The 27,126-nt window shown below is 39.9% G+C and overlaps 1 protein-coding gene across 10 annotated transcripts in view; it reads right to left on the minus strand.

Annotated features, from left to right (window-relative positions):
• Positions 1–26,487, minus strand: part of RIC3 (RIC3 acetylcholine receptor chaperone) — a 77,165-nt gene extending 50,678 nt beyond the window's left edge. For 9 of the 10 annotated variants that reach the window (XR_010113330.1, XR_010113329.1, XR_010113328.1 and 6 more), the window contains exon 1: positions 26,214–26,487. Coding sequence is in view for 5 of the 10 variants with exons in the window: in XM_063608088.1 (XP_063464158.1) it covers positions 26,214–26,337 (124 nt within the window). In the remaining 5 variants the exon portion in view is untranslated. Of the gene's footprint in view, positions 1–9,224; positions 9,275–26,213 lie in introns of all 10 variants that reach the window. The other variant, XM_008971376.6, reaches the window with a different exon arrangement.
• Between the last annotated feature and the right edge of the window lie 639 nt (positions 26,488–27,126).

A 27,126-nucleotide genomic window follows, 5' to 3' on the forward strand; every position in this document is an offset into this window, starting at 1 on the left:
CTCAGAAATAACGCCACATATCTACAACTATCAGATCTTTGACAAACCTGAGAAAAACAAGCAATGGGGAAAGGATTCCCTATTTAATAAATGGTGCTGGGATAACTGGCTAGCCATATGTAGAAAGCTGAAACTGGATCCCTTCCTTACACCTTATACAAAAATCAATTCAAGATGGATTAAAGCCTTAAACCTTAGACCTAAAACCATAAAAACCCTAGAAGAAAACCTAGGCATTACCATTCAGGACATAGGCATGGGCAAGGACTTCATGTCCAAAACACCAAAAGCAATGGCAACAAAAGACAAAATTGACAAATGGGATCTAATTAAACTAAAGAGCTTCTGCACAGCAAAAGAAACTACCCTCAGAGTGAACAGGCAACCTACAAAATGGGAGAAAATTTTCACAACCTACTCATCTGACAAAGGGCTAATATCCAGAATCTACAATGAACTCCAACAAATTTACAAGAAAAAAACAAACAACCCCATCAAAAAGTGGGCGAAGGACATGAACAGACACTTCTCAAAAGAAGACATTTATGCAGCCAAAAAACACATGAAAAAATGCTCATCATCACTGGCCATCAGAGAAATGCAAATCAAAACCACAATGAGATACCATCTCACACCAGTTAGAATGGTGATCATTAAAAAGTCAGGAAACAACAGGTGCTGGAGAGGATGTGGAGAAATAGGAACACTTTTACACTGTTAGAGGGACTGTAAACTAGTTCAACCATTGTGGAAGTCAGTGTGGCGATTCCTCAGGGATCTGGAACTGGAAATACCATTTGACCCAGCCATCCCATTACTGGGTATATACCCAAAGGACTATAAATCATGCTGCTATAAAGACACATGCACACGTATGTTTATTGCGGCATTATTCACAATAGCAAAGACTTGGAACCAACCCAAATGTCCAACAATGATAGACTGGATTAAGAAAATGTGGCACATATACACCACGGAATACTATGCAGCCATAAAAAATGATGAGTTCATGTGCTTTGTAGGGACATGGATGAAATTGGAAATCATCATTCTCAGTAAACTATGGCAAGAACAAAAAACCAAACACCGCATATTCTCACTCATAGGTGGGAATTGAACAATGAGATCACATGGACACAGGAAGGGGAATATCACACTCTGGGGACTGTTGTGGGGTGGGGGGAGGGGGGAGGGATAGCATTGGGAGATATACCTAATGCTAGATGACGAGTTAGTGGGTGCAGCACACCAGCGTGGCACATGTATACATATGTAACTAACCTGCACAATGTGCACATGTACCCTAAAACTTAAAGTATAATTAAAAAAAAAAAATTAAAAAATTTTTAAAAATTAAAAAAAAGAAAATACAATGTGGTCTCAGGAGAAAAGAGAACTAGAAACTGGAAAGCCATCAGGATCCAGGACAGGTACTTTCACATTCTAGCTCAATCTCTCTCCTTCTCTATGGGGCCATAAGGTTTTTTCTTTGTTTTTCTGTGCACATCTTCTTTATTCTTTCTCTGCAGACCATTTCTCTAGCTCCTTTGTGCACACAGGGGAAGATGGTTGCCCCAGCCCCTCAATTTGCATGTTCTTCAACAGGCAAGCTGAGACATCCTAATTTCAAATTCCTTGGAGGAGGACTTTTAAGTACTCGGCTTGGGTAGGTATACATCTCTTTCCAATCAGCTATAGCTGAACAGACAGGATGGATATAGCACAAACAGGGTGAAAAAGGGACTCTTGAAAAAGGGGATCTTGTGAGCGGAAGAGCAGGGCTTGGGGGGAGGGGCAGAGGCAGGGGGAGGTGTTACATCGATTTTCTTGCATTTTTTTTTTTTCTCCATCAAGAGCAGTCAAAAGTTAACACCAACTACCAGAAAGGAATCTTCAAATGGCCAAATAAACAGGCGTGTATGAAAAACCACCAGGAGATAACATTATAGAACAGAAAATACTAGAGAGCATAAATAACACTCTAAATAAATAACACTCTAAAAATAGAAATAAAAAAATTGTTGGATTTGACTTGAACAAAATTGAGAAAGATGTGGAGAGGCATGAATCCTCATGCACGGTGGGTAAGTGATACAGATATTCTGCCTAGTGATCTGGCTGTACTTCGTGATATTACATATGTACACACCCTATGATCCAATGATCCCACTCTGGTGAATAAATCCCACAGAAAATCTCAAATAAGGTTATATATATGTGAATTACAGACTTCATAGACCTATGTGAGAATGTTTGCTGTGACAATAGTGTAGTAGGGAGTTTGAAGTTAACTCTGATTTCTTTAACTGGAAGAATGGAAAATCAAAATGGAGTGAATACAAATACGGAATTCTACATAGCTTTGGAAACCACACTTTAGACATACCTACAGCAACATGAATACATCTTTAAAAACATAGCATTAGGTTAAGAAAAAGCAAATACCATTATGCAGGTTGAAAACACACACATAACGATATTAATCTTTCAAGCAAATATGTGGATATAAAGACATAAACATAAACACATCAGAGTAGGTGCATATGAACAGGAAAGGGAACTGGAATGTGGGTTGAGGATAAAGAACTAAAAGAATAAAACAAGAAAGTAAACTTGCACTAACAAAGTTAATAAAATGCAATGAACTGAGAACTGTCTTTAAGTTGTCGATGAAGAGTCAAACTAAAACATTTCAAGAGATTTATTCTGAGCCAAATATAAGTGACCATGGCCCATGACACAGCCCTCAGGAGGTCCTGAGAACACGTACCCAAGGCGGTTAGGGTGCAGCTTGGTTTTACACATTTTAGAGAGACATGAGACTTCAATCAAATACATTGGTTTGGTCCAGAAAGGCAGGATAATTTGAAAGGCGGGGTGGGGTGGCAGGGGGCAGGGTGCTTCTAGCCTACAGGTAGATTTTAAAATTTTCTGGTTGACAATTGGTTGAGTTTATCTAAAGACCTGGGATCAATAGACAGGAAATGTTTAGGTTAAGATAAAGGGTCCTGGCGACCAGGTTTTTCAATTTTACTGTGTAAAGGAAGCTCTCAGATAGCAGTCTTCTGAGGGAGTAGGTTGTAAAATGTTTCTTACATGAAAGGAAAATATCATGGGCCCCTTCAAGGTGGGGAATTGGTCCTGGCAAATCTGCCTCCCATTTTTATTCAAAGTCATCTTCCTGCTCACTGAGACAGATGCATATCTGATTGCCTCCTTTGGAAAGGCTAATCAGAAATTCAAAAGAATGCAACCATTCCTCTCTCACCTATCTGTGACCTGGAAGCCCCTTCACCACTTTGAGTCTTCCTGCCTTTGCTTTAAGTTATCCCGCCTTTCCAGACCAAACCAATGTACTTCTTACACATATTGATTGATGTCTCACGTCTCCCTAAAATGTACAAAACTAAGCTGTGCCCTGACCACCCTGGGCACGTGTCGTCAGGACTTCTTGAGGCCGTGTCATGGGCGCATGTCCTGAACCTTGGCAAAATAAACGTTCTAAATTAACTGAGATCTGTCTCAAATTTTGGGTGTTTACACTTATCAGACTTAAAAGGGTACCTTAGTTGATTGTCTCCTGGGTCTGGAAAGAAAGAAAGAAAAAAAAAAGTGGGTGGAAAGGAGATTCTCTATAGAATGTGGATCTTTCCCACAAGAGACAACCTTGCAGGGCAATTTCAAGATACGGCAAAGAAATATATTTGGAGTTAAAATATTTTTATTTCTTTTCTTATTTGTTATGTGAAGTTATGCCAGAGTCAGGTGGGAAAGCAGGCTAGATTATATGGGGTGAAATAAAACCCCTCTGATGAGACTTCACAGTTTGTAGGGTGTGCCTCCCCAGGCCTGTTAGGTAGGAATTTGCGTAAGATTTTTTTTTTTTTTTTTTTTTTTGAGAGGGAGTCTTGCTCTGTCACCAGGCTGGAGTGCAGTGCGCGATCTCGGCTCATTGCAACCTCCGACTCCCTGGTTCAAGTGATTCTCCTGCCTCAGCCTCCCAAATAGCTGGGATTACAGGCATGTGCCACCACGCCCAACTAATTTTTGTGTTTTTAGTAGAAACGGGGTTTCACCATGTTGGCCAGGATGGTCTTGATCTCCTGACCTCATGATCTGCCCCCCTTGGTCTCCCAAAGTGCTGGGATTACAGGCATGAGCCGAATTTGGGTAAGACTTAAAAAATCAGAATTTAGTTCTCAAAGTCAACTCTGCTCCTGAGGTAAGAAAGAAGGCAGGTGGGCAGGTAGGCTTGGAAGTTGCCTTCTGCCTTGTATCCTTTCTCAGCCAAGCTCCATTCCAGTGATACTCCTTTTCCTCTCAGTATTGACTTTAAATGACATGGAAAATTTTGAAAAGAAATGCTTCTTTTAAAGACTGGGTCAGCAACAGAAGCACAGCTTTAGACAGTAAAAGAAGGAAATCACCATGTCACCACCCTTTATTCTGGATGCTGGTGACTATGCCCCTTTTAAATTTTCAAGGATCTTAGTATATTAAATGATGAGTACTGGCTTTGGCTATTATGCACCTTCAAAAGCATGCCTAGCCAGCATTCAGGAAGCTAACTTTTCTCTTGAGAGAATCTATCAGGTGGCTAATGTTCAATAAACTAGATCTAATATTTGTAGTATTATGTTGTGGAACTTCACCTTACTGTGTTGAGAATACTATCTTCAAATCTGGCATAAAACAAAAAAATAAAAATTAAAAACAGGTAATTACAAAAAAGCATTATTTTGCATCTCTAAAATTTAAGAATGACATTACACATCTCCCCCAAAACTTTTATAGATCTGTCAGCCAGGAAAATTTTAGGATACCTATTATGTTCAAGATTCTGCCATATGCAAGAAAAGAAGAGAGCGATAAAGGTAATAGAAACAATAGTTCCCACATGGAACAATGCCTTCAAAACCAGAATATCTAAAACAAAGACATAAATAGCAGCAGCAGCAGCAGCAGGGTGTCAAGGACCTTTTTACTAGATAAACTAAATATTCAAGTATTGAAAAGATGCAAAATCTTTCTTTAAAAAAAAGAGGAGTTGGCTGGGCGCAGCGGCTCACGCCTGTAATCCCAGCACTTTGGGAGGCTTAGGCGGGCGGATCACAAGGTCAGGAGATCAAGACCATCCTGGCTAACACAGTGACACCCTGTCTCTACTAAAAATACAAAAAAAAAAAAAATTAGCCGGGTATGGTGGCGGGCACCTGTAGTCCCAGCTATTCGGGAGGCTGAGGCAGGAGAATGGCATGAATCCGGGAGGCGGAGCTTGCAGTGTGCCAAGATCGCACCACTGCACTCCAGCCTGGGTGACAGAGCGAGACTCTTGTCTCAAAAATAAATAAATAAATAATATAATAAAAAATAATAAAAAAAGAGGAGGCAAATGGAGTCAATTACTGAAGGGAATGAAAGAATAGGAGAGAAGCAAAAGCACACCAGGAGGAAAGAAGACTGTGTATATGAGATTGAGAACAAAGAAACCATTAAGTAGGACTTACTACCAAATTAGTTTGGCTCCATTTAGGGAAGTAAGAAGAGATAAGAAGTAAAGATGGGGAGGAGTTAAAATGCTAACTTGTGTGATATATAAATTTGATACAGTGGACCTTGATGAGAAGGGTACTTGATGGGGATTAATCTAGCAGCAGAATATAGGCTCTAATATAGACAGAAACTAGGGTCTGGGAAAACGTCAAAAAGGCTATTATAGTAACTTAGCACTGAGATGCAAATCACTGAGGTGGTGGCTAGAGCTATAAAAAGGAAAGGATAGGTCTATAAACTAAAAATAAAATTCTAAGCCCACCAACTGACTGATGGGTCATCTCTTGGCCAACGGGACCCCAAAGTAACCTTGAAAATTCAATTCTTGGCTATGACGGGATGGGGGGTTCAAACCCACCTCATTATACCCCATCCCTCGCAAACCACTATTAGCCTTTCTTCTCTAACTACCAAACAGAAACTAGCCATTTCAAAAAAATCCACCACTGCTATCAACCAACCACCTGATACTGTCCCTCCTTTTTTGCCTGATAAGAGACTACCAACCACAGAATGGTTCTGGCTAGTCTACAGAGAATGCACAGTAAGGGTTTTCATGTCTTCTGCTTCACCTTTTGATGTGAGAGGGCTGAAAACTCCACTCTCTGACCACGCTATTACTGCCATTTTGTGTGTATAAGACCCATGAAGGACGTGTTTCTCCTTTCATAAATATTCATGACTCCCCCTACAGCTTATTGAATATGTATATATGGCCACCCTGCTCAGCATGAATTCCTGTTCCCTTTGCCCATCCCTCCAAGTGTATGTTTCTGCTTCTGGCTGGAGGCTACACTTCCCAGCCTGTCAGAATGGCCACCCTGAAGGTTGTAACCCTTTATAAGAAATAAAGTCTCCTCTTCTCTTCTAAATTTATAAATCATATTTTTTAAGTTAACATGTCCAAGGTTTATTACCATGTAATCAGTGCCATTTAACACTGAACAAAAATAGAGCTCATGGAGGAGGAGTCAGAAAACTCCAAGATCAACAGTTTAAGATAGAGAAGATAATGAAGAAACTTGGAAGGCTTACTGTTAGGGAACAACTGAATATACATTTTTCACACATTATATTCCAGTTGTTGATGGAATACAGAATTTTTTTTTTTATCAGACTGCAGTTAGGCTTAAGAGGAAACTCTAAGCTACCTAAATGACAAAGCTAATTAAAATTGAGTGAATGGTTCCCAATACCAAAAGGCTGGAAGAATATTGTATTTATGTGGAAAAAAGAGAAAGAAAAGAAAAATGTGCTAGCCAAAGATGACTAGAAACAAACCAATATCATAAAAGTCAGAGGAGGATGAAATTGAAGGCAACTGAGAAGCCTGGAAACAGATAAACTAATGGCAATCCTTGTTTTCAGACACAATATATTCTTGAGAAATGGATGGCCATAACATGAAATCCTGACTGTCCACCTGTTTAGACAATAACAGAAACCAAAGTACTACAAAGCCTCAGAGTCAAAGGGGGCCTTAAAAGTCATCCAGTCTTAATAAGTGGTGTGGGGACAGGTAGATATTCACATGTAAAAGAATAAAATTGGACCCCTATCTCATACCATATACAAAAATTAACTCAAAATGGATGAAAGACCTAATTATAAGAGCTAAAACTTTAAAATCTTACAGGAAAACATAGACATAAATCTTTGTGACTGTGGATTAGGTGACAGTTTCTTAGACAGGACACCAAAAGCACAAACAACAAAACAAAAGGTAGGCAAAGTTGATGTCATCAAAATTTAAAACTCTGGTGCTGCAAATGACACCATTAAGAAAGTGAAGACAACCCACTGAGTGGGAGAAAATATTTGCTAATCATGTATCTGAAAAGGGTTAGTATCCAAAATATATAAAGAATTCTTACCATGCAACATTAAAAAGACAAATAACCCAAGTAAAAATAAACAATTGTGGTCAGGTGTGGGGGCTCACGCTTGTAATCCCATCACTTTGGGAGGCTGAGGTGGGCAGATCATTTGAGGTCAGGAGTTCAAGACCAGCCTGGCCAACATGGTGAAACCTCGTCTCTACTAAAAATACAAAAAAATTAGATGGGCGTGGTGGTGCATGCCTGTAATTCCAGCTACTTGGGAGGCTGAGGCAGGAGAATCGCTTGAACCCAGGAGACGAAGGTTGCGATGAGCAGAGATCACACCACTGCACTCCAGCCTGGGGGATAGAAGTGAGACTCGGTCTCAAAAAAAAAAAAAAAAAAGAGCAAGGGATCTGAATAGACATTTTTCCAAGGAAGACAAACAAATGTCCAATAAGCACAGGAAAGGATGCTTAACACCATTCGCCACCAAGGAAATGCAAATCAAACTCACGAGGAGATACCACTTCACACTGACTAGGATGGCTATAATGAAAAAGATAATAGCAAGTGTTTGAGGGATGTAAAGAAAAAGGAACTCTCATACGCTGCTAGTGGGAATGTAAAATGGTGCAGCTGCTTTGGAAAACAGTCTGGCAGTTTCTCAAAAGGTTAAACATAGAGGACCATGTGACCCAGAAATTCCACTCTTAGGTATACAGCCAGGAATATGCTCACACAAAAACTTGTACACAAATGTTCACAGCAGCATTATTCATAGTATCTAAATGTCCATCAACTGATGAATAGATAAACAAAATGTAGTATATCCACACAACACAGTATTATCCAGCCATGAAGAGGAATAAAGTACTGATCCATACTACAACATGGATGAACTCCGAAAATATTATAAGTGAATACAGCCAGTCATGGAAAGCCACATATTATATGGTTCCATTAATAAGAAATATCCAGGATAGTCAAGTCTATAGGACAGAAAGTAGACTAGTCATTACCTAGAGCTGGGGTTTGGAGGGGCGCAGAGGAAGGAAAAAGTGACTGCCTAATATGTATGAGGTTTTTGGTGGGGAGGCGTGTGATGTAAAAAGTTCTAAAATTGACTGTAGTGATAGTTGCACAACTCTACGAATATACTAAAAACTACAGTGACTGTACATTTTAAATAGGTGAATTGCATGATATGTAAATTACATCTCAATAAAGCTTTTTTTTTTTTAAAGACAGCTAGTCTAACCACCTGTGTTTGATACTCTCATATGCTTCAAATTGTGGTCCTAATTCTGCTGAATACCTCAGGATAGAAAACAATGCTTTCCCCAGGAAGCTCAAGCTACCTCTACACAGCTCTGACTGATAGGACTGTCTTTATATAGAGTTGATGAGTGAGTAACAGGAGAAAGAAAGAAAACAAAAAATAGGGTTTCAAAAAGCAATGCTGAATACAACATGATGAGGTCCGAAGAAACCTATGTTAGAACTGATTAAAGAAGTTAATTGATAAGGAAACCTGTATTAGAATTAAGGTTACTGATAACATCAAAGAGGTGTTGAAAAAGTAAAAAATACTATTTTCAAAGACAGAAGAGGGATTTGGAGAGCAATGGAACATATAGACTAGATAGCAAAAAATATGTTTTATATCCTAGAAGAAATCTGAGTACTTTATATGCGGTATCATTGTTCACATATTTACCGCTGAGCACTTAACAATGTGACAGACACTATGTCAGGCTCTGAGATTAGAATGACAAATAGAACAGAATCTCTGTCTTTAAAAAGAGCTTACAGACAGGGAGCATAGTTACAATGACATGGTAACTCTACCTTAACCGTCAAATCCAATGGCTTTTTTGTCAGTTCTCACTCTTAATTTTCTGCAATACAAAAAAGTAATTATCACATAGTGGTCATTCAATAAATATTGGATTAATCTGAATAAATCCTTGTCAAATTTTCCTGCCTTAATCTCTATGGCACATTACTCTTCTCTTTTTCCACTGGTCCTTCAACCTTTTCCTTCTCAATCTCTTTCACTGGTTCTTCTTTAATCCCCTTCCCCAATACTTTGTCTCAGCCTGTTCTTTCTTTATACTTTCCTTCGGCAAACTCATTTATTCAAGGAATACACTGTAATTTCCAAAATGTGTACTTCTAGTTCTGACTTTCCCCCCAAGCTCTTGTCTCTTATTTCTTAATACAATTAGTATATATGTCTTCTTGTATGTCTACCACCTCAAGCCTAAAAATGAACTCATTTTCACCTCCTAAAACCTGCTCTCCTCTTGTATTTCCTTTCTTTGTAGATTCATTCTCTCCAAACTTCAGGCTTGAGACCTACAACCTCTGCTACCTGTGACACTTAAGATGGTAGGCAACAATGACAATGCTGCATTTGGCAAAGATTTCTCTTCTCGTAAAGTTAACAGGCCTCAACAGGTAGCAACCTCACCTCTTGGATCTTGGTACCACCATGTTTCTTAAAACTGAATAGCCCAGAATCTATAAAAAGTCAATGATTATAAAACATTTGGAAATTTCTAGCGGGAATTTTTTTTTACAAAAGAACAATTTGAAACTATGAAATATGCCAGGTATATAAAAGTATACATACTTTATGAACATTTGTATATCCACCACCCAAATATAACTGAAGTCCCTTGTGTACTTTTCCCCCACACCCTCTCTGAGATAAACACCATTCTGATTTTGGTGCTTATTATCAGAATGCGTGCTTTTAGATTTTATTGCATTAACTATGCATCTATAAACAATATATAAGCATCTATAAACAACATATATATAATATTGCCTTGAATGTTTTAAAACTTCATATTGTGGATAGGCAGTGGTGACGGCTGCACAACAGTGTGAATGTACTTAATGCTACTGAACTGTTTACCTAAAAATGGTTACCACAATTTTAAAAAGTCCTTTATATTATGGGATTATATTAGACACATGCTTCTCCAACTTTCCTTTTCTGCCTTTTTTTCCAGGTGGGGAATCAACACTTTGGCCAAGAAATGTATCCATGTTGACATGTATAGCTCTAGTTGATTCATTTAAACTGCAATATAGCATCACATTGTATGACCATATTATAATTTATTTACCCCTTTTTCTGCTGATAAACATTTAGATTATTTTCAATTTTTCTCTATTACAAATGTTCTAGTTCACAGTTACATTACAAATAAGATTTGTGTTTTTTTAAGTTTGCTTTATTAAAAACAGCTAAAGAGATCAGAATAAAGATATCAGAACATAAAACTGTAGGTTTTCTAATCTAGAAAACAAAACGGCTATGTGACTATCTCTACAGGTACTTAAGTATTCTGTAAAAGGGAACATAACTAAATCCTAATTGTTTATTGAAAGCTTTGCCCATATTCAGGTTTCCTTAATTATTAAAATTTAATCCTAGCATTTAGCAAGGCTGAGGTGGGAAAACTGCTTGAGCCCAGGAGTTCAAGACCAGTCTGGGCAAGATGGCAAGACCTCCTCTCTAAGAAAAACTTTTATAAATCAGCCGGGTGTGGTGGCATGCACCTGTAGTTCCAGCTACTCAGGAAGCTGAGGCAAAAGGACTGCTCAAGCCCAGGAGTTTGAGGCTGTGATGAGCTATGATCACACCACCGCGTGATCAGCCTGGGCAACAGGAGACCCCATCTAAAAAAAAAAAAAAAAAAAAAAAAAAATTCACTTAAGTTATCATTTAAGCTTAACTAAAAACTTAATGTCAATGGATTCTGGCCAGGTGAGGTGGCTCACGTCTGTAATCCCAGCACTTTGGGAGGCCAAGGCGGGCAGATCACCTGAGGTCAGGGGTTCAAGACCAGCTTGGCCAACACGGTGAAACTCCGTCTCTACTAAAAATACAAAAATTAGCTGGGCATGGTGGCACATGCCTATAATCCCAGCTACTCGGGAAGCTAAGGCAGGAGAATCGCTTGAACCCAGGAGGCGGAGGTTGTAGTGAGCCAAAATCGCGCCACTGCACTCCAGCATAGGTGACAGTGAGACTCCATTTCAAAAAAAAAAAAAAAGAAAATTAATGGATTTTACAAAGTGAAGCTCTACCTTCCTTTGTTAATAACCATACCTATTGCTAAAAACAAAAACAAAAACTTCAGCACTGTTAACAAAAGAGTTTTCTGAAAGCAACATTAACTCATCTGCAGCATTTCATTCTTGGGGCAAATAAATCTATAAAGGACTGGACATGTTTCTATTTTAATAAAAAATAGAAACAGCGGTTCAAGAAAGGTCTTAAGGGGGCCAGTTCCTTAAGATAGCCAAGCTTTTCCCTAAATATTGAGGAAGCTGTAGAAGCCATATTTGATTCAGCATTACCTGAAGTAGAAGCCAAGACGATAGCTGTTTCTTCCTCACCGGTCTCCTCCAAGGGCCCTATCTTGTTACATTTCCCTTCTACCTGATTCTGCTTTGCTCTCTACTGCTTTCACATTTTCTGCTAATTTAATCACATTTCTTTCATCTTGTATCAACCTCTCCACTCTCAATCCATCCTATCTATTACTAAAAGAGATCATTACGTGTCTAAGTTGCTTAGCACAGGGCCCCATCCACACACTCAATACACATCAATTACCACTGTTTTGTCACCAGAATAATCTTCCTAACGCACAATTCTAACTGGTCTTGCCAGTTCTCTGATCAAAAGCTTCTAATAGTTTCCACTGATGACAAGAGGCTGTATGACAGCAGAATGGAGGTAGCAGAGTGAAGTGGAATGAGTGCCACCTTTTCAGTCAGTTACTGGTTAAGATTATGGCTGTGCCTCCCACTATTTCAGTGGAGGTTAAATTAATCTTTCTAGAGCTCATTTTCATCATCTGTAAAATGGGCATGATATCTACTTTCCAGAGTTTACAAGAATTACAGATTAAATAATATCATATATACAAAGCACCTAGCACATATAGTAGGTATTTAACAAATTCTGATTTTCCCTCCCCACAAACTGAATTCCTAAACAACTGAATTCCATAATCTGACCCAAAAGTGCCTCTTCACACTACTTTCCCATTACATACCACTCATTTAGTCAAACTAGGGTTCTCACCATGCTTTGAACCTGACTTTCGCCTTCTTGCTTCTGAGCCTATGCTTATCCTCCAGTGGCTTTGCTTTCCTCTCCAACTCCACATATCTAAATCCAGCCAATCCTCCAAGGCCCAGGCCAGATACTGCCCCCATGCCCCCAAAGCATTTTCTCATGCTATTCCCCATGCCTGTAAAACACACTGCTTGAGCCTCTTTAATTGCACTTACCACACTTGGCCTTAATCAAGAGTTTTATTAATGTGTCTTATAGCCTGTACTTAAATGAACTGGGAAACAAAAACAGGTAACATTTTCCACTAAGCACCATCTCTATCCAATTTTATTTGGTGTATATCATATCTGAGAACTAGAAAAGCAGCCTCTAACATCTAAAAGTTGGCCTGGTATTATCGACTAGGCATTAATACTGCTATGAGCTGGCTTGGTACTCACAGATAAGTTGTGGTGTTCTCCTGTTACACATAAGCTATTTCAGAACACCAACATTAGACAAGGCCATTCTGTGATGATGGATCAAGAAAAAAAACAAGACCACTCTGTAATCTGTCTGAACACAGACAAAACATGAACACTGTCCAAGCCACTAAATACCTAATATCCCCTAGTGCTGGGTAATGTGAACGATGGGGCTGCTTTATCAATTACAGCTTTAGCGTTTCTCTAGTTGGCCCTCCCTTTAGATAAACTGTTAAGATACCAGTCCTAGAATTTGCCTTACTTCCTGAAAGCATCTAATTCAGAGTAAAGTACCACATCCTTAAACCATCCTCCAGATCACCTAACACAAACCCAAACCCTATAATGACTTTTTCTAACAGTGCCTTATTGAGATGCCCCACAACTCCCCATGGTGTGCATTCTCCCTTGCTGCAATGAGTAATCCACTCAACTTGTTCAACTACAGGTGTGTTCCTAGCGGTCTCCGGCTGGAAGACAAACTAAGAACTTCTTGAATAAAGGCCTAGTGTTTTATTTGTTTGGGTCCCCAGGGCAGGCTCTGGGTCTTGCCTACTACAATCTTTGCTGACCTGATTTGGATGAATTATACTGGGAGTGTTAGCCTTTATTAGAATCTCAAGATCCTGCCCAGTCATTTGTAGGGCTAAAAATAGTTTTTTACTTCATTATCCTGCCAGTTTTTAATTTTATAGTTTCTAGAATAGAAACTGGCAATTAGGATGACTGATCAAGCAAGGTATTCCATACCCACTTACCTGTACGTTTCTGAACTTGAAAAAATGCCTAATTTACACGCATTCATGGGCTCTCAAATTGTCTGCTGTTTTCTGTTCATTTCCGTAATATATAAACAGGAAAATGACCCTCTGAAATCAAAATGATTTCCTAATCTCTGTCCTTCAAACATTCCTTCAGAGTAGATCTCTGATGCTTCATTAGGGAAAATAAATGGTAACCAACCAAAATAATATATTTGTCTTCAGGCACTTACATACCAACACATAAGAAGCTAGTTTAAGATAACAAAGAACTATGTATGTATATGTATGTCATACATGTATATGTGTATATGTTTGTATGTGTATATTTATATACACATATACATGTATCTGTATATTTTCACATCTCAGAGAGATTAAGACTCAGTGGGACACAACTTACTTAGGGAGAACATCGTGACAAAGGGTCTGTGCTATTCCACAGGAACAGGGCCACTGGAGAGGGGCTACTAAGGAACCCTATTTATAAGCATGCAGGCAGGGTCAGCAGGAAAGATGCCCAGATACAGTGTTACTGTGGGAACACCAAAGGTTCCCAGCCAAGTAGAAGTAGTAGATAGGACTCTCTTGAAGCCACCTCTAACACAGAGTGGCACACTGTCATCTTGGAGTACTTCAACTACCCCGGAACCTATTCAAACTCTCATTCAGCTGACAATGGAAAAACTGACAAGTTCTTGACCAAGTGTGCTGACATTTTTATGTTCCACAGGTACACAGGGAGAGCAGAGGAACTGCTACTCTGATCAAAGAAGAAACTCTGATGAAATGAAAGGAGAACCTCAGGAGAATGAGATCTTAGTGTTTCTGACAACAAAGTAGGAATCGTGCAGCACAAACTCTAGGAAGCCAGAGTTAAGAAGTTTTTTGTTTGTTTGTTTTTTGTTTTATTTTGAGATGGAGTCTCTGTCACCCAGGCTGGAGGGCAGTGGCACGATCTCGGGTCACTGCTTTGCCTCCCAGGTTCAAGTGATTCTCCTGCCTCAGCCTCTCAAGTAGCTGGGACCACAGGCATGCATCACCTTGCCTGGCTAATTTTTGTATTTTTAGTAGAGACAGGGTTTCACCATGTTGGCCAGGCTGGTCTTGAACTCCTGATCTCAGGCGATCTGTCTGCCTCAGCCTCCCAAAGTGCTAGGATTACAGGTGTGAGCCACCGTGCCTGGCCCAGAGTTAAGAAGTTTTAAAAACAGACATAATGCCATGGCACGAGACGCTCTCTGAGAGGAAAGCCCTTAAAATGCCTTTCTATATGGGCACTTCAAAAATTCTCAGGCAGGTAGGAACAGCAGAGGAAAAAAAAAGTAGATGTGCAGGTAGCTCTTCTAAAAGGACAGAAAAGATGAACAGACAGACACATAAGTAATCAGCATGAAAGAGTGGCAAGACTTGGAAGAGTGACGTGAGGAGGCCAAGGCCCAAAATAAATCCAGATTTACAAAAAGGCCAGCAAAAGGAAAAGGGGTGTTTTTAGTGATGTTTAGAGAAAAAAGGCAATTTGCCTTAGGATAAAACGTAATGGTAAGAAAACAGAACTTGCCAACTTCCATTTTGCTTCTATATCTAAGGGGATAAATTTCTGGTGCAGTGGAGAATGAACAATTCTAAGGACAAAAGTAAAGTCCCAGAGGAGGATAAATTCAAGTCTATTCACTAAATAATTTCTATCAAGAGAACTGGGAAAACTTCCAAATAAGGTCACTGAACTAAAGAAAAATTTAAGAAATTATGTTGGTAAAAAGTGAAGTCTTAAAAGAATGGAGATAGAGAACTACTGTTCCAGTCTGAGGAAAGTAGAAAGTGGATGACAAACTCTACAAACTACAGAGAAGTGAACATGTTGTAACCCTTGGGCTAGATTCTAAAAAGGACTCTTAAATTTTTTTGAACGGATATGGAAGGGAAAAGAAAGTACTTTTCTTCTGATTATAAAAGAAATGCATACCTACAGAAAACTGAGAAAGTACAGAAAAATTTAAAGAACAACCCCTCGTAATTACATGATCTAGAAATATCCACTGTTAAAATGCTGACTTCTTTTTTTTATTATTATTATACTTTAAGTTCTAGGGTACATTTGCACAATGTGCAGGTTTGTTACATATGTATACATGTGCCATGTTGGTGTGCTGCACCCATTAACTTGTCATTTACATTAGGTATATCTCCTAATGCTATCCCTCCCCACCCCTACCCGGCAACAGTCCCTGGTGTGTGATGTTCCCCTTCCTGTGAAAATGCTGACATCTTTCTAGTGAGTATATATCTTTACTTTTCACTTGTATCATACAATGTTCCCATGTCATTTAAAACTCTTCATGAATATAAATTACTGAATTCATAATAGTCTATCACATGGATGCATGATCATTTATGTAACCATAATGAATGTAATAATAATAAGGTAATGGCTTACAAATGCTAATAGCGGAAGTCATGATCCCTAGGAGCCAGCTCTCATTAATTAACTCACTCTTTTACTCGGTCAATAAATATTTATTGTCTACTTACGTGCAGGCCTCATCTAAAGCTGGACACACAGCTATGAACAAAACAAATATAAATCCTTATCCTCACGGAGCCTCCTTTTTTTTTTTTTTTTTTTTTAAGATGGAGTCTCACTCTGTCACCCAGGCTGGAGTGCAGTGGCACGATCTCAGCTCACTGCAACCTCCGCCTCCTGGGTTCAAGCAATTCTCTGCCTCAGCCTCCCGAATAGCTGGGATTACAGGCATCTGCCACCACGCCCAGCGAATTTTTGTATTTTTAGTAGAGACGGCGTTTCACCATGTTGGCCAGGCTGGTCTTGAACTCCTGACCTTGTGATCCACCCGCCTTGGCCTCCCAAAGTGCTGGGATTACAGGCGTGAGCCACCGCGCTCGGCCACAGAGCCTCCTTTCTAAGTAGGAAAAGAGACAATAAACAAGATAATGATAAATACTAGGAGAAAAAATAAGACAGGGAGAAGGGGTAGGACCGTGTTGGAAGTTAAGATTTTAGCTGGAATGGCCAGAGAAGGCATCAGGAAATGCAGTTTGAGAGAAAACATGAAGATGAAGGGAAAGGCACATGGATATCCAAAAGAAGAGCATTTCAAACAATGGAAACAGCAAATGCAAAGGCACTGAAGTGGGAACATGCTTGGCATATTCAAGGAACAGTGAGGAGGCAGCCAGTGTGGCCACAACAAAGTGAGAAAGATAGAAAAGTAGAAGCAAATGGGGAAGAGAATTACATAGGGCCTTTTGGGTCATGTATAGACTATCTTTTCATCTAAGCCAGGAAGCCACTGTAGAGTTTTGAGGAGGGGAGAGATGTGAGTTGACTTAAGCTTCAACATAATACTATATTGCAGCTATATTGAGAATAGACTGAAGTGGGGAAGGAGGAAGGAGGCAAACCAGGGTGACAGAGTAAGATGGAATAGAGCAACCAAATAACCAACTGGTTGAATGACCCTAAACAAAACGTTTCCATGAATACAGTGGTGGGACTCTAAAAGCAGTTTTAAATGACTAATACATTTAAAAAAATAATTTGACCTATCAAGAAAACATGCTGAGGCTGGGCATGGTGGCTCATGTCTGTAACTCCAGGACTTTGGGAGGCCAAGGCAGGCAGATCATCTGAGGTCAGGGGTTCGAGACCAGCCTGGCCAACATGGTGAAACTCCGTCTCTACTAAAAATACAAAAAAAATTAGCCAGGCGTGGTGGTGGACGCCTGTAATCCCAGCTTCTCAGGAGGATGAGGCAGGAGAATTGCTTGAACTTGGGAGGCAGAGGTTGCAGTGAACTCAGATCCTGCCACTACACTCCAGCCTGAGAAAAAACAAACAAAAAGAGAAAACATGCTGATCATAATCAAAGGTAAAATTGTAAAAAAAGAAAGAAAAAAAGAAAAATTATAACATGGTGGGAAAAATTTGAACACCAACTAGATATTTAATGACATCAAGGAAGTATTGACTTTTTAGGTATGACAATGGTATTGTGGCTACATTTTAATAAGAATCTGTTTTTAGAGATGCATACTGAAGCATTTAAGGATGAAAAATGATCCAATGTCTAGGATTTGCTTCAAAATAATCCAGTGAATGGGGGGAAAAGTGGGTGGGGATACCCATGACACAAGACTGACCATGTATTGATGGCTGCTGAAGCAGGATGATATGGATTCATTTTACTCCTCTCTCAACTTTTGCTTATGTTTGAAAATGTCTTTAACAAAAAGTTTTTTAAAAATCAAGAATGGCACACAGCTAAGAAATGGTAAGCAAATACATTGAATGAAACATTGAATGCTCTGAAAAAATTTCAAGAGCTAGAATTCTTGGCCAAATTTAAACAAATAAAATGCAACAAGGAAAACTACAAATTCCTACATTTCATTCCGAAACATCAAGTGAACAGCAGAAAATAAACAAAACCTAGATGAGCAGCTCCTATTAAAAAGAAGAAAAAAAGGCTCAGAATTCTAACATACAGCAAAGTCAGCAAGGAAAATGCTAAAAACTAAAGCAATCCCCAGAAAGCATTAAGTATAGAAGAAGAAGAGTGCAGGGAAACAACAGTTTGCTCTTTCATGAACTGTCTTAGATATGCTGTTATTTGCAGTTCTAAGAGCCTCTTCTGAGAGGGCTGTGTTCAAATACTTGCACCTAGGTCATACCAGGAATGGATGAGGGAGGTAGGATGTTAACACAGGAAAGAAGACTGAAGAAAGGGACATAATACTACTTTTCCAATTCCTGGATTAATCATCTTACACCTGTAAACCAAAAAGTATCTGGGACAGGCCTCAATCAATTTAGAAGTTTATTTTGCCAACGTTAAGGACATGCCCAGGAGAGAGGTCTGTCCCTTTCTCCAAAGATGATTTTGATGGCTTCAATATTTCAAGGGGAAAAGTGAGCTGGAGGGGAAAGAAGGGTATGGTAATCTATATGTTGCAAGAGAAAAGGAGCAGGTAGAGGAATATTCAATTATGTATTCATCTGGTGCTCAGTAAATCGGCACTTTACGTAAGATACGGTGAACATAGAGTAGCTACCTGCAGAGATATTTAATTTTTTATCTGTAGCTACCTGCTTAGGAACAAAAGGAAAGGCAGTTTCTTGCATGACTCAGCTTTCAGCTTAATTTTTTCCTTTTGGCATAGTGAACTGGGGTCCCAAGTTTTTATTTTCTTTTCACACACCTTTAATCTACTTTTCCTCCATTCCTATTTTGGCAAAGGAAATCACCATCTATCCCTTCACCTAAACCTGAGAATAATCCAGATGTCTCCCTCTCCCTCACTTTCCCATTCTATTTTAAAATGTCTCTTAAAATTATTCTCTTCCCTCCAATCTATCCATTGATAACCTCTCTTGCTCTAATATCCATATTTTCCTTTGGGAACTCCTCTCAACTCCAGAGTGGATTCATCAGTATATTCTTTCTACCCACAGCACCACAAGTTAACTTAATTCAAGCCATTAACGTGAATGGATATGTTTGCTGGAACTTCTGGGAAAGAATCTTGGGAGTGAGGCTGGAAGGTGAGAGTGATGGAGGACTTAAAAGAAAAGAGGCCTGGAGCTGTGCCCAGCAAAGTGCTGTAATCCCAGCATGTTAGGAGGCTGAGGTGGGACAATGACTTGAGGCCAGGAGTTCCAGGCCAGCTCTACACACATACATATATAAATGAGGCACTCTCACTTTCTCTGGGCAATAGAATGTGAGGAGGTAATGTCCGAAACTTTTGCAACCATTGTTACTACCCTGATAGAGCAGCCAGAGTACAGAACCAACTTGAGAATGAACCCAGAGTGAAAAAGACATAGAAAATAAGAGCTAGAGCCCCAGTGTGACAACTGTGAGTCTCTGGTTCAAACCATACTGCAAGACATTTCTAACACAGGGTCTTTTCATTTACACAAGTCAATAAATTCCCTGTCTTAGTCAAGCTGACTTTTCTGTCACTTGTCACAAGCACCCTAACTGATGAGCCCAATGACAATGACTTGGTGATGCTCATGATGTCTCAACTGGATGACTACAACAATCTTCTCCCTGAAGAAATCCTCACAACGCAGTGTCTACACTGCTGCCAGGGTGTCCTTTCTAAAACCAGGTTAAATGTTTCTCTTCTCCTTACACACTCAATGATGCCTCATCTGCCTTTAGAATAAAACCCAATCTCCTTAAGAATGACAGAAAAAAACCTTCACAATTTGGCCCATGCCAACTTCTCTGGTGTCTTCTCTCACAACTCTAAGGATACTTCAAGGCTCCATGCTTCTTCTTTTTTTTTTTTTTTCTTTTTTTGAGACAGAGTCTCACTCTGTCGCCCAGGCTGGAATGCAGTGGTGGGATCTCAGCTCACTGCAACCTCCAACTCCCAGGTTCAAGCAATTCTCCTGCTTCAGCCTCCCAAGTAACTGGAATTACAGGCGTGCACCACCAGACTGGGCTAATTTTTATATTTTTAGTAGAGACAGGGTTTCTCCGTGTTAGCCAGGCTGGTCTCGAACTCCTGGCCTCAAGCAATCTACCTGCCTTGGGCTCCCCAAGTGCTGGGATTATAGACATGAGCCACCGTGCCTGGCCCTAAGTTTCTTTGCTCTGTATTTCTTCTACCTAGAATGCCCTTCTTTTTCATCTGGATTATTTAAACACACACACACACACACACACACACACACACACACACACACACACACACACACAAAACAAAACACTTTAAGAACTGCCTCCTCAATTTAGCCAAGGAAGGTAAAGCTGGGTTAACATCTAAATTTCAATTAATGTAATATGCCACATCAGTAAAGGACAAAACTCACATAATCATCTCATAATCATCTCAACAGACATAGAAAAAAGTATTTGATAAAATTCAATACCCCTTCATAATGAAAAACACTCAGCAAACTAAGAATACAAGGGAATTTCCTCAACCTGAAAACAGGCATCTACGAAATGCCCCCAGATAACATTACATATGCTAGTAAAGCATACTTCTTAAGATCAAGGACAAGAAAGGATGTTTGTTCTTACCACTTCTATTCAACATTGCACTAAAGGTTCCAGCTAGGGCAGTTAGGCCAAAAAAAGTAAAAATAAAAATAAAAGGCATTCAGATTAAAAAAAAAAGTAAAACTATCTATATGCAGACAAGTTCAGCAAGGTGACAAGATACAGTATCAATATACAAAAACTAATTGTCTATACACTAAGGAACAATCTGAAAACAAAATTTATAACAACATCAAAAAGAATAAAATACTTATGAATATATTTAACAAAATAAGACTTTCACACTAAAAACTACAATCTCCTTTAAAATAAATTAAAGACCTAGATAAATAAAAAAGAAATCCTCTGTTCATAGATTGAAAGATTTAATATTGGTAAGATGGCAGTACTCTCCAAATTGCTTCAGTTCACTCTAACAAAATCCCAACTGGCATTTTTTTTTTTTTTTTGGCAGAAACTAAAGTGATGATCCAAAATTCCTATGGAAATGCTAGGTGGTCACAGGACCCAAAATAGCAAAACAATCTTGAAAAAGAAGAGCAAAGTTGGAGGACACATTTCACGATTTCATAACTTAGAAAACTACAATAATTAAGACAGCATGGTACTGGCATAAGGATAAGTGCATAAATTAATGTAATATAATTGAGAGTCCAGAAACAAACTCTTACATTTAGAGTCAACTGATTTGACATGGCTGCCAGAACAATTTAATGAGAAAAGAAGAGTCTTTTCAACAAATGGTGCTGGGGCAACTATATATCCACATGAAGTTGGACTCCTACCTTACCTATATACACAAATTAATTCAAAGGGATCAAAGACTTAACTGCAGGAGCAAAAACTATAAAACTTGAAAACATAGGCATAAATCTTCATGACCTTGGATTTGGCAATTTGTCTCAGATATGACACCAAAAGCAGGAGAAACAAAAGAAAAAAGTAGATAAATTGGACTTCGTCAGAGAAAATGTAAAACTTTTCTTATTCAAAGGGCACCACCAAGAAAGTGAAGGCAACCACTGAATGGAAGAAAATATTTGCAAATCATATATCTGATAATAGATTTGTACCTAGAATATACAAAGAACTCTTACAACTCAACAATAAAGACAAGAGGCCAAGTGTGGTGGCTCACACCTGTAATCCCAGTGGTTCAGGAGGCCAAGGTGGGAGGATCACTTGAGGCCAGAAGTTCAAGACCAGCCTGGGAAATATAGTGAGAGCCTCATCTCTGCCAAAAAATTTAAAAATTAGCCAGGTATGGTGGCACACACCTGTAGTCCTAGTTACCTGGGAGGGTAAGGTGGGAGAATCACTTGAGCCCAGGAGTTTGGGGCTGCAGTGAGCAATGATGGCACCACTGTACTCCAGCCTCTGCACCAGAGTGAGACCCTGTCTCTCTCAAAAAAAAAAAAAAAAAAAAAAAAAAGACAAGTAATCTGACTTTTAAAGAGGGTTAAAAGGACCTGAATAGACGTTTCTCCAAAACAAGATATACAAATAGACAAAGAGTGAATAAACACACAAAAAATGCTCAATGTCATTAGTTATCAGGGAAATGCAAATAAAATCACAATGAGATACCATTTCATTCCCACTAGGATGGCCATAATCAAGAAGACAGATAACAAACAAGTATTGACAAGAAACCAGAAGCCCTCTTACACTGCTGGTGGTCATGTAAAATGGTACAGCTGCTTTGGAAAATGGTCTGGCAGTTCCTCAAAAGGTTAAACATGTAATAACCATACGACCTAGAAATTCCACGCTTAGTTCCAGCCACACTGGAATGCTCACATTTTCCAAATGTATACACTCAAGACAAATGAAAACATTAAGTCTACACAAAAATTTGTACACAGATATCAGTAGCAACATTATTCATAATAGCTAAAAGGCAAAAATTCAATGTCCATCAATTGATTAATGAATAAATGAAATGTGGTATATCCACACAATGAAATATTATTCAGCCATAAAAAAAGTACTGCTACATGCTACAACATGGATGAAGCTTGAAAACATTATGCTAGTTAAAAGACGTCAGTCACAAAAGATCAGATATTATATGATTCCATTTATACCAAATGTCCAGAACAGGCAAATCTATAGAGACATAAAGTAGATCAGTGGTTGCCTAGGGCTGGAGGTGGGCTGGGGGATTTGTGGAGTAATAGCTAAAAAGTACAGGGTTTCTTTGGGGGCTGAAGAAATATTCTAAAATTGGTTGTAGTGATGGTTGTACAACTCTGAATATGCTGAAACCCAATAAATTGTACACTTTAAGTGGGTGAATTGTATGATATATAAATTAGATCTCAAGAAAGCTGTTATCAAAAAAAAAAGACTTCCCTCCTCTATGTTCTATGAAACCTGTTTTTTTTTTTTTTTTTTTTTTTTTTTTTTGGCAGAGTCTCACTGTGTTGCCCAGGCTGCAGTGCAGTTACACAATCACACCTCACTGTAGCCTTGACCTCCAAATTTCAAACGATCCTCCCACCTCAGCCTACAGAGTAGCTGGGGCTACAGGTGCACACCACCATGCCCAGCTAATTGAAAAAAAAAACAAACTTTTTTTTGTAGAGATGGGGGTCTTGTTATGTTGCCCAAGCTGGTCTCGAACTCCCAGGCTCAAGCAACCCTTCCACCACAGCCTTTCAAAGTGCTGGGATTACAGGCATGAGCTGTCACACCTGGTTTATGAAACCCTTCTTAAGTCCCAATAACACTGACCATTGCATACATGTCTTCATTGTTCCCTGCGCAGACTTGAGTAACTGTGACTGACACTCTTGCATTTATCTGCTAACATGTCTGTTTTGCATTTATCTGTTGACATGTCTACTTTCCTTTACTAAACTGTGGCCGCCTCAAAGCACGGAGTTCGCTCATTTTTTCTTGGAATACACAGTGTCTATACACTGTGTGCACAGTATGTGATATGGTACATCATAAATATTTGTTAAAAGACTATCTTAAAGGCTTTCGTGCGGAAAGGGAACTGTGCTTGTTTCATGCACATCAATGGGCAAAAATGGAAGACATAACAACATGTATTTTTAAGAATTTTCAAATACTCAGGGTTATTCCTTTCTTCAAAGCAGGGATTTCTGGGTTCTGAGAATTCTCTGAATTGATACTGAAATTCTGAGTACAATAAGAGTATGTACCTTTTTCTAGAGAGAACATACAGTTTTAGGCTGAGTGCAGTTGCTCAAGCCTGTAATCCTAGCACTTTGGAAGGCTGAGGCAGAAGGATCACTTGAACCCATGAGTTCGACACCAGCCTGGGCAATACAATGAGACCCCCATCTCTACCAAAAACAAAAAAATTTTTTTAATTAGCCAGGCGTGGTGGCATGTGCCTGTAGTCCCAGTTACTTGGGAGGCTGAGGTGGGAGGATCAGTTGAGCCCTAGAAGTAGAGGCTGCAGTGAGCTGTGATCATGACTCTGCACTCCAGCCTGGGAGACAGAGTGAGACCCAGGGAAAGGGAAAGGGGGCCAGGAAGAGAGGAAAGGGGGAGGGAGGGACAGAGAGAGGAAGGAGAGAGAAAGAAAGAAAATACATAGCTTTTATAAGATTCTCAAAGGCGTATGTAACCCCAAAATGGTTAAGATTTATTGCTGCAAGTTTCAGTTACTGGAATGTACCATTCAAGGTAAGTTTTTTCCTAGGTTATACTACTTAAGTAGCTTCTCCTTGTCAAAAACAGAATTTACAGTATTGGTAGCTTAATAATCTTAAAGTATTTATTGACTGCCCATTATATGCCAGGTACTGAAGAAACAGTGGTAAACAAGACAAAGTCCCTACCCTTGCAAACTTACATTCTAGAAGGTGAAGACAAAAAAACAAACAAGTAAACACTTAAGAATATTCCATATCATATAGTGATGCCTATCATGAAGAATATAAAACATGATAAAATAGAGAATGATGGGAGAAAAGAGTTATTTTAGTTAGTGTCATCAGGGGAAGTCTCTCTGAGGAGGTTTCATTTGAGCAGAAATTTGAATGATGAGAAGGGCACTGAGGGAAAAGCACAGCACTTCAGGAATAAAGAGAACTGAAGGTACAAAGATCCTAACATGAGAACACTCAATACCAACACTTGAGTTCTCAAGGGAACAACCCATGTCTAATCTCCACTCTACATTTTCTACAACTTTCAGAAGAGTGTCTCCCACTCACAGTCAATAGTACTTGTTCAAGATGATTCACCATAATGGAAAGTAAAAAAAAAAAAAAAAAAAAAAAAGTTTTCGAAGAATCTTTACTGTTCAGGATCATCATGAATTTACTCTTCTTCAAGGTAGACAATATCATTAGACAAAACAGGTAAAAATCTTTGGGATTATTGCAATAAGACAGAAAGGAAAAAAAAGAACAAATACGCAAAGATGTTTTATAAGTCCCTCCCAAGTGGATAGTCTTACAAGCATAAAGATTATCAGGCAAATTCTGTAAACAGAATTATGTGTTCAATCTGCCCTCCACCCCTAAAGCTTGGTGCTTTGCATTTATAGTGTGTATGATGCTCAAGAGAATGGAACTACAGTCAATGTGCATAAAGCGGACGGAAGTGGATTACAGTTCAAAAGGAGCTGTCCAGCAATCAACAGTTTAAACATTACTGGAAGTGTTCAGACACCGTAAAATCATGTCTCAAAGATATTACAAGGATATTTACAGGAGAAAGTTACCAGTAGAACTTCATGACCTATAGAAAACTGTTCTGGTTCCTTCTCCCAGCCTTCAGCACCGTGCCTTTACACTCATTCTGTAAAAGGCCCCAGTGCAGCTAAGAGGATGAATTTTTAAACACCACATACATCATGCCAACAACGAAGAATTAACAGATAAATACTGTTTCAATAAGGGGAACGTAATAATTTGTTCATAACCACCTCAGTAACTGAAACTGGGGTTACTAAAATCTTCAAGATATATTTTTAAAGGCACAAGAAGAGCCTGAAGCAGTGAGCGCCCAGCACCAAGTTGAAAAAACATAACGACTTAAGGTTTGCTGTACCAATTCCATTTGCCTTGATTTCGTACCAAGCGGCGCGTCAGAAAGTACACGGAAAACCTAAAGAGGGAAACCCAACTGGGAACCCTTGACTCAAAGCACGTGAACAAACGGTGACGAGATGAGTTAAGCCAGTGGGGTAAGACAGCAGGGACTGCGCGTAAACGGGAGTACCCAAGGCCACCTAGAGGATGCCCAAACCTGCATGCATACGTTCCTGGCCCTTTCAGCAGCAGAACCATCTGGGCCGCCACCCGCTGATAACAACGGAACCGTGGGCATTGGCCCTTCAACGCCGTCTCGCCCGCCCTCTCCAGTCAGTTTGGTGGATATTTCGGTGAAGGCTGCAGACTCTCAGAGTCACCCCTCCCTCAAGCAGCGTTCTCCGTACTCTTCGGCGCCGGGAAGCTCAGAGGGAGCTGGCCTGCTCTTACCTTCAGGTGTCGGCGGCGGCTCCTGCCGCTTCCCGCGGGACAGGAAGGCCTTGGGCAGCAGCAGCGACAGTGCCAGGACAAGCCCAGAAGCCAGAGCGACTCTCTGCACTGTGGAGTACGCCATGACTGCTCACGGTGGTCGCAGGTGCAGACGCCAGCCGGAACCGGAACCGGAACCGGAGCACGGGCTGCCGCTCCCGACCGAACCGCGGGCGGCGCGGGCGGCGCGGACGGCGTCGCGCGAGGGACAAGGTGCGCGAGGCGCACGCATCTTCACCTCCACTGTCGGGAGCTGACCTGCTCCTCCCGCGTGGTTACCCGTCGCTGTAAATGGTACCCTCGCCTTCCCGTTCATACTAACTAAAAACTCCTCCCTCACTCCCCATGTTCATCTTTTACTGAGTCCTGTGCATTCTACCGCCTACACATCCGGCGGTCGTGCCCGGATCTCTATCCCCACTTACCACCACTGCCCCCCACCCACCCGTAGATCACAACATCCAGTTTCTCCTCATCTCCATGAACTCGCTGCCTTCCAGCTTCCACTCATGCCCCTCGCATTCATTATCCGTCTGCAGCCACAGGTGATAATGCTAAAACACAAGACTAATTCTCTTTCTCTCCAGCTTAAACCTTTTAACTCTCCATTATCTTCAGAACAATAGTTAAACTCCTTTCTATAACCTCAACGCCCTGCATGATCTGGTCTTACCAATGCTCCTTCCAAACTGGATGATTTGCTATTTCTTTAGCATATTGCTTGTCTTCGGGGAAGCTTTGCTTGTCCTGTTCCCACTGCCTGGAAAATTCCTGACACCATCTCCAGTTGTCAAAAACTTCTCTGAAGAACAGCTTAAAAACACTGCTCTCTCGAAACGTTTTCAGTCAGCCTCTCCTTTCTCTACAATCCCAC

The sequence above is a fragment of the Pan paniscus genome, chromosome 9, assembly GCF_029289425.2.
Source record: "Pan paniscus chromosome 9, NHGRI_mPanPan1-v2.0_pri, whole genome shotgun sequence".
NCBI lineage: Eukaryota > Metazoa > Chordata > Mammalia > Primates > Hominidae > Pan > Pan paniscus.